General features: G+C 47.4%; 1 protein-coding gene across 1 annotated transcript; it reads left to right on the forward strand.

The window, feature by feature from the left end:
* The first annotated feature begins 2519 nt into the window (after positions 1 to 2519).
* LOC138364658 (dentin sialophosphoprotein-like) lies at positions 2520 to 5680 on the forward strand. The gene is made up of 2 exons (XM_069324634.1): positions 2520 to 2701; positions 3358 to 5680. Exons 1-2 carry the CDS (start codon positions 2520 to 2522, stop codon positions 5678 to 5680), a joined length of 2505 nt encoding a protein of 834 aa, XP_069180735.1.
* The last annotated feature ends 2925 nt before the right edge of the window (positions 5681 to 8605 follow it).

Genomic DNA, 8605 nt, shown 5'->3' on the forward strand with positions numbered 1-8605 from the left:
ACACACACACACACACACACACACACACACACACACACACACACACACACACACACACACACACACACACTACAAACTTGATACAAATCCATTGATTTTGTGAATTCCTACACATGTCTTAGTGGAAGCGAAGGGTGCAAGTGTACTACAGTCTTGGCTTGGAGGGGGTGGTGGGGGGGTTGCTGGTGTTGGCTTGGGGGGGGGGTAGGAGAGAGAGTTGAAGTGGGGAGAAGTGGTTGGGGAGGGGGAGTGGGGGAGTCAGGGGAGAGCCTGTGAGCAGACCCGAGTGTGAAAACCTCTCTGATCTCGTGAATAATTTCGTGAGCAGAATTGCTTCAGTAACCCCGACAAATTACATTATGATAAGGCTCAACGGTCAAATTACCTGTGATGGAAAACTGGTAGTTTTGAACTAATTTATTGCGTTACAAGAAGCGTAGATAGCTGTCAACGCTGGCTAATTGGGGGGTGTTGAGTGGTGGTAAGGGGGGTGTTGAGGGTGATTTATTATATAAATAAAACTACTCAAATCTTGCAAGTTACATCTATTCCTTTTTTGTCTATTAGTCTGACTCTCTCTCTCTCTCTCTCTCTCTCTCTCTCTCTCTCTCTCTCTCTCTCTCTCTCTCTCTCTCTCTCTCTCTCTCTCTCTCTCTCTCTCTCTCTCTCTCTCTCTCTCTCTCTCTCTCTCTCTCTCTCTCTCTCTCTCTCTCTCTCTCTCTCTCTCCGCTGCCGGCAATATCCTGATTGACTGACTCTTGCTGTATATTAAATATTGAATACAATCGTTTACGGTGTTACATGGCAACTACTGGTTGTCCACGGAGTTGGGCCAGGCACAGCACTTTGAGAATGTTGGTCTTGTACATACCTGGAGCATACGTGAAGAGGGTTTTGGGAGTTCTTCTACACCAATTTATCAGTTCTTCGTTCTTGTGATGAGTTCTTCGACTTGTGATAACTTGGTTCAACAGGCTGTCGGCCCAAGTAAGTCAGGACCATAACAGTAAGTACACCAACATCACGACGGTGTCGCGGGCTCTGATGTTCAGACCGTTACCACCAGACTTGGTCACGTCTTGAGAGAAAGGGAAAGGAACTATCAAAAGAAAGCGCCAAGCCATTGCGACTATATAGCACTGGTCAGGATAAGGATTTTTGATGGGACAGAGGGGAAGGAATAGTGTCCAACCACCTGGACGGTAAGGGATTGAACGCTGACCTGCATGAGGCCAGACTGTCACTCTACCGTCCAGCCTTCTTACACGGCTCTCCACTTTCTCCAGAAGTCAGATGAAAGGTGAAGGGCAGGCAATCCAGTGCGGGGTGGCGTAGTCTAGATGAGAGCGAACTCGTGCTTCATATAAGGAGTTTTGACTCTTCAGTGACCATGAAGAGTCAAGCTTCATGATCAGTATGTCAGTTTCATCTGTGAACTCTTAGGTTTTTGCCGCCCGATTTGCAATGTGCAGACTAGCGATCATTATCACCTGTGTTTGCTCGGCCGTACATGTGATCTGCCATCTCCTTCCCCAAGTGGAGCTCGCTGAGAGTTGGTGATTAATGACCCTCATAGCTGTCTCTCTCTCTCTCTTTGACCTTGTATAGAGAGGGAGAGAGGGAGAGAGAGAGAGAGAGAGAGAGAGAGAGAGAGAGAGAGAGAGAGAGAGAGAGAGAGAGAGAGAGAGAGAGAGAGAGAGGGAGAGAGAGAGAGAGAGAGAGAGAGAGAGAGAGAGAGAGAGAGAGAGAGAGAGAGAGAGAGAGAGAGAGAGAGAGAGAGAGAGAGGGAGAGAGAGAGAGAGAGAGAGAGAGAGAGAGAGAGAGAGAGAGAGAGAGAGAGAGAGAGAGAGAGAGAGAGAGAGAGAGAACCTAACTGGGAAAACTCATGGGAAAAGTAATTTAAAGAATGCCTCAAACGGGGAGTTTTGAAGGAATGTAATCCCTAAGTGAAGCAGGGTAGAGAGACGGAAGGGAGAAGTGGAAGAGGAAATAAAAGATTGAAGATGGAGGATCATGGACAACGAGGCAATGAGAATAGTTGGTAGTTAGGTGGAAGGGTAGTTTGGTAGGAGGGTAGTTTGTTTTGGGTAGTATACACAGTTTCAAATGTAAATGTAATAAGAGATAATAAGCTCAGGAATCTGTACACCAGTTGATTGGATATTGAGAGGAGGGACCAGAGAGCCGAAGCTCAACCCCCACAAGCACAATTAGATGAGTACACATACAGTTAATTACATTTTTCGGCCATTACCTTGCTTCTCTGATTAAACCTATCCCCCCTTCCACCTATCCCACTTCCCCCTCCTCCACTGGTTAGGGGTGAGGCCGCCGGGAAGAGGCGGGGCGGCGGACGCCTGGAGGCTGCCGCAACCCTACTCGATGACGCCTCAAAGATTAAATACATTCAGTGGATGTATTTAATCATCCACTGAAGATAGCTGTTAGAGTTCAACACTAACAATTGTAAGGTGATGGAAATAGGGACAGGAGTCAGGAGACCGAAAGGCCAATACACGATGAAGGGAAACTACCTCACTATAACGACCAGAGAAAGTGACCCAAGAGTGGACATAACACCGAACTTAACTCCAGAGGCTCATATAAACAGAATAACGTCAGCCGCATACTTTACTCTGGCAAAAGTCAGAACATCCTTCAGAAACATGAATAAGGAGGCTTGTAGATCACTGTATTCCACGTATGTGAGTATGCCGCACCATCTTGGAACCCCCATCTTAAAAAAGCACATAAGGAACCTCGAAAAGGTGCACAGAAATTTGCAACGAGACTCGTCCCAGAGCTGCGAGGAATGAGGTATGAAGAGAGACTGAAGGAACCAAACCTGACGACGTTTAGAAAGAAGGAGGAACAGGAAGAGGGAGACATGATACAGACATATAAAATACTTAGAGGGATTGACAAGGTGATATCCCTACCACCAACAGTACCACACTCACCACACACACACACGCTTGTGTAAACAGCAAGAGCAAAATATATCGTCGTAAAATAGCGACGTCTTGGCGTCTTAAAATAGCGACGTCTTGGCGTCGTAAAATAGCGACGTCTTGGCGTCGTAAAATAGCGACGTCTTGGCGTCGTAAAATAGCGACGTCTTGGCGTCTTAAAATATAAGGTAGCTGACGGAGGTGTAATGTTCTTACCCAGCTGTAGCGGCAACAGTAACAGCAGGAACAGCTGCGGCAACAGTAGCAGGAACAGCTGCGGCAACAGTAGCAGTAACAGCTGCGGCAACAGTAGCAGTAACAGCTGCGGCAACAGTAGCAGTAACAGCTGCGGCAACAGTAGCAGGAACAGCTGCGGCAACAGTAGCAGGAACAGCTGCGGCAACAGTAGCAGGAACAGCTGCGACAACAGTAGCAGGAACAGCTGCGACAACAGTAGCAGCAGTAACAGCTGCGGCAACAGTAGCAGGAACAGCTGCGGCAACAGTAGCAGGAACAGCTGCGGCAATAGTAGCAGCAGTAACAGCTGCGGTAACAGTAGCAGGAACAGCTGCGGCAACAGTAGCAGGAACAGCTGCGGCAACAGTAGCAGGAACAGCTGCGACAACAGTAGCAGGAACAGCTGCGGCAACAGTAGCGGGAACAGCTGCGACAACAGTAGCAGTAACAGCTGCGACAACAGTAGCAGTGAGAGCTGCGGCAACAGTAGTAGCAGGAACAGCTGCGACAACAGTAGCAGGAACAGCTGCGGCAACAGCTGCGACAACAGTAGCAGGAACAGCTGCGACAACAGTAGCAGGAACAGCTGCGGCAACAGTAGCAGGAACAGCTGCGACAACAGTAGCAGTAACAGCTGTGGCAACAGTAGCAGGAACAGCTGCGACAACAGTAGCAGCAGTAACAGCTGCGACAACAGTAGCAGTGACAGTTGCGACAACAGTAGCAGGAACAGCTGCGACAACAGTAGCAGGAACAGCTGCGACAACAGTAGCAGGAACAGCTGCGACAACAGTAGCAGGAACAGCTGCGGCAACAGTAGCAGGAACAGCTGCGGCAACAGTAGCAGGAACAGCTGCGACAACAGTAGCAGGAACAGCTGCGGCAACAGTAGCAGTGACAGTTGCGACAACAGTAGCAGGAACAGCTGCGACAACAGTAGCAGGAACATCTGCGGCAACAGTAGCAGGAACAGCTGCGTCAACAGTAGCAGTGACAGTTGCGACAACAGTAGCAGGAACAGCTGCGGCAACAGTAGCAGCAGGAACAGCTGCGACAACAGTAGCAGGAACAGCTGCGACAACAGTAGCAGGAACAGCTGCGGCAACAGTAGCAGGAACAGCTGCGGCAACAGTAGCAGGAACAGCTGCGGCAACAGTAGCAGGAACAGCTGCGACAACAGTAGCAGGAACAGCTGCGGCAACAGTAGCAGGAACAGCTGCGACAACAGTAGCAGGAACAGCTGCGACAACAGTAGCAGGAACAGCTGCGACAACAGTAGCAGGAACAGCTGCGACAACAGTAGCAGGAACAGTTGCGACAACAGTAGCAGGAACAGCTGCGACAACAGTAGCAGGAACAGCTGCGACAACAGTAGCAGTGACAGCTGCGACAACATTAGCAGGAACAGCTGCGACAACAGTAGCAGGAACAGCTGCGACAACAGTAGCAGGAACAACTGCGACAACAGTAGCAGGAACAGCTGCGGCAACAGTAGCAGGAACAGCTGCGGCAACAGTAGCAGTGACAGCTGCGACAACAGTAGCAGGAACAGCTGCGACAACAGTAGCAGGAACAACTGCGACAACAGTAGCAGGAACAGCTGTGGCAACAATAGCAGGAACAGCTGTGGCAACAGTAGCAGCAGTAACAGCTGCGGCAACAGTAGCAGGAACAGCTGCGGCAACAGTAGCAGGAACAGCTGCGACAACAGTAGCAGGAACAGCTGCGACAACAGTAGCAGGAACAGCTGCGGCAACAGTAGCAGTGACAGCTGCGACAACAGTAGCAGGAACAGCTGCGACAACAGTAGCAGGAACAACTGCGACAACAGTAGCAGGAACAGCTGCGGCAACAGTAGCAGGAACAGCTGCGGCAACAGTAGCAGTGACAGCTGCGACAACAGTAGCAGGAACAGCTGCGACAACAGTAGCAGGAACAGCTGCGACAACAGTATCAGCAGGAACAGCTGCGGCAACAGTAGCAGGAACAGCTGCGACAACAGTAGCAGCAGGAACAGCTGCGACAACAGTAGCAGGAACAGCTGGAACAACAGTAGCAGCAGTAACAGTTGCGACAACGGCTGCGACAACAGTAGCAGCAGTAACAGCTGCGACAACGGCTGCGACAACAGTAGCAGCAGGAACAGCTGCGACAACAGTAGCAGCAGGAACAGCTGCGACAACGGCTGCGACAACAGTAGCAGCAGGAACAGCTGCGGCAACAGTAGCAGGAACAGCTGGAACAACAGTAGCAGCAGTAACAGCTGCGACAACGGCTGCGACAACAGTAGCAGCAGGAACAGCTGCGACAACGGCGGCGACAACAGTAGCAGCAGGAACAGCTGCGACAACGGCGGCGACAACAGTAGCAGCAGGAACAGCTGCGACAACGGCTGCGACAACAGTAGCAGCAGGAACAGCTGCGGCAACAGTAGCAGGAACAGCTGGAACAACAGTAGCAGCAGGAACAGCTTACTGAACTTTAATATTTAGATTTATTTTTCTCTGGTGTCTGTGGTGCTGTTGAAGCAACCACTGGCGAAACCTTTACATCTTCCCTCAATCATGGCGGCTCTGATTTACATTTATTAAAACAGCTGTGAGGTCTGAAGCGCTATAACGAGGTCTCTGATAGCAATAATAACCTAATCTGTTCAATAAAAATAATTAAAGCCACAGTGATTCAGGAAAGATATAGAGGTTTCGTAACTTGGGATGACTTAGTTATTATCTTATTGCAAGAATGTTGTAGACATGTTGCAACGATGTTGCTCCTTTGAGAAGGCCAGAAGCCATATTTAAAATCCATTGTGTTTCCATGAGAGTTATTTTGTAGTGCTTGACATATATATATATATATATATATATATATATATATATATATATATATATATATATATATATATATATATATATATGTCGTACCTAGTAGCCAGAACTCACTTTTTGGCCTAGTATTCAAGGCCCGATTTGCCTAATAAGCCAAGTTTTCCTGAATTAATATATTTTTTCTAATTTTTTTCTTATGAAATGATAAAGCTACCCATTTCATTATGTATGAGGTCAATTTTTTTTTAATGGAGTTAAAATTAACGTAGATATATGACCGAACCTAACCAACCCTACCTAACCTAACCTAACCTATCTTTATAGGTTAGGTTAGGTTAGGTAGCCGAAAAAGTTAGGTTAGGTTAGGTTAGGTAGGTTAGGTAGTCGAAAAACAATTAATTCATGAAAACTTGGCTTATTAGGCAAATCGAGCCTTGCATAGTAGGCTGAGAAGTGCGTTCTGGCTACTAGGTACGACATATATATATATATATATATATATATATATATATATATATATATATATATATATATATATATATATACTCGTGAGTTTACATTGCAAATTGCAAGGTTTACGTCGACCCATTTTATATAATCTTTTGTTGTTACCATATTGCAAAGGTGAATTTTCAAGATATTATAACGTCAGTTTTGTTGACACACACACCTGGGGCCTCGCGGCTGAGCGGACAGTGCTCTGGGGTCGTAGGCCTAAGGGCTGTGTTCGATCCCCGGCGGAGGCGCAAACAAATGGGCAGAGTTTCTTTCATTCTGATGTATCTGTTCACCTAGCAGTAAATAGGTACTTGGGAGTTATACAGCTGCTACGGGCTGTCTCCTGTGTGTGTGTGTGTGTAATTACCTAAGTGTAATTACCTAAGTGTAGTTACAGGATGAGAGCTACGCTCGTGGTGTCCCGTCTTCCCAGCACTCTTTGTCATATAACGCTTTGAAACTACTGACGGTCTTGGCCTCCACCACCTTCTCACCTAACTTGTTCCAACCGTCTACCACTCTGTTTGCGAAAGTGAATTTTCTTATATTTCTTCGGTATCTGTGTTTAGCTAGTTTAAATCTATGACCTCTTGTTCTTAAAGTTCCAGATCTCAGGAAATCTTCCCTATCGATTTTATCAATTCCTGTTACTATTTTGTATGTAGTGATCATATCACCTCTTTTTTCTTCTGTCTTCTAGTTTCGGCATATTTAATGCCACTAACCTCTCCTCGTAGCTCTTGCCCTTCAGTTCTGGGAGCCACTTAGTAGAATGTCTTTGCACTTTTTCCAGTTTGTTGATATGCTTCTTAAGATATGGGCACCACACAACTGCTGCATATTCTAGCTTTGGCCTAACAAAAGTCGTGAACAATTTCTTTAGTATATCGCCATCCACGTATTTAAAAGCAATTCTGAAGTTAGAAAGCGTGGCATAGGCTCCTCGCACAATATTCTTTATGTGGTCCTCAGGTGATAGTTTTCTATCTAGAACCACCCCTAGATCTCTTTCTTTATCAGAATTCTTTAAAGATTTCTCACATAATATATAGGTTGTGTGGGGTCTATGTTCTCCTATTCCACATTCCATAACATGGCATTTATTAACATTAAATTCCATTTGCCAAGTGGTGCTCCATATACTTATTTTGTCCAGGTCATCTTGAAGAGCATGACAATCATCTAAGTTTCTTATCCTTCCTATTATCTTAGCATCATCAGCAAACATGTTCATATAATTCTGTATACCAACTGGTAGATCATTTATGTAGATAATAAACATCACTGGTGCAAGAACTGAACCCTGTGGTACTCCACTTGTGACATTTCAAGTACTCCACAGTAGACATAATAAAGGAAAAATTGATTTGTTAGAAAGGCGGAGTCCAAGAGCTAATAGCTCAATTCTGTAAACCCAAATAGTAAATACAAATAGTAAATACACACACAAAAACACAAACACACAAACACACAAACACACAAACACACAAACAACACACATGAAAGCCCTTCTCCCTACCTTTATGCTATTCCAACCAAATCATATTTTCTTTTTGTAAACAAGGTTCGTGCTCCATGTGTCTCCCTGGCCCCCGTGTGTCTCCCTGGCCCCATGTGTCTCCCTGGCCCCATGTGTCTCCCTGGCCCCCATGTGTCTCCCTGGCCCCATGTGTCTCCCTGGGCCCAAGTGTCTCCCTGGCCCCATGTGTCTCCCTGGCCCCCATGTGTCTCCCTGGCCCCCATGTGTCTCCCTGGGCCCCATGTGTCTCCCTGGGCCCATGTGTCTCCCTGGCCCCATGTGTCTCCCTGGCCCCCATGTATCTCCCTGGCCACCAAGTGTCTCTCTGGGCCCCATATGTGTCTCCCTGGCCCCCATGTGTCTCCCAGGCCCCCATGTGTCTCCCTGGGCCCCATGTGTCTCCCAGGCCCCCATGTGTCTCCCTGGGCCCCATGTGTCTCCCTGGGCCCCCATGTGTCTCCCTGGGCCCATGTGTCTCCCTGGCCCCATGTGTCTCCCTGGCCCCCATGTGTCTCCCTGGCCCCCATGTGTCTCCCTGGGCCCATGTGTCTCCCTGGCCCATGTGTCTCCCT

This window comes from Procambarus clarkii, chromosome 14 (assembly GCF_040958095.1).
Source record: "Procambarus clarkii isolate CNS0578487 chromosome 14, FALCON_Pclarkii_2.0, whole genome shotgun sequence".
NCBI classification, from domain to species: domain Eukaryota; kingdom Metazoa; phylum Arthropoda; class Malacostraca; order Decapoda; family Cambaridae; genus Procambarus; species Procambarus clarkii.

What these genes read in the sequence shown, in the direction of transcription:
- LOC138364658 (XM_069324634.1), top strand. Translation starts at nt 2,520, where the DNA reads ATGAAGGGAAACTACCTCACTATAACGACCAGAGAAAGTGACCCAAGA. An exon ending in TGTAGATCACTGTATTCCAC is followed by an intron (nt 2,702 to 3,357) that starts GTATGTGAGTAT and finishes CTGCGGCAACAG; the next exon opens with TAGCAGGAACAGCTGCGACA.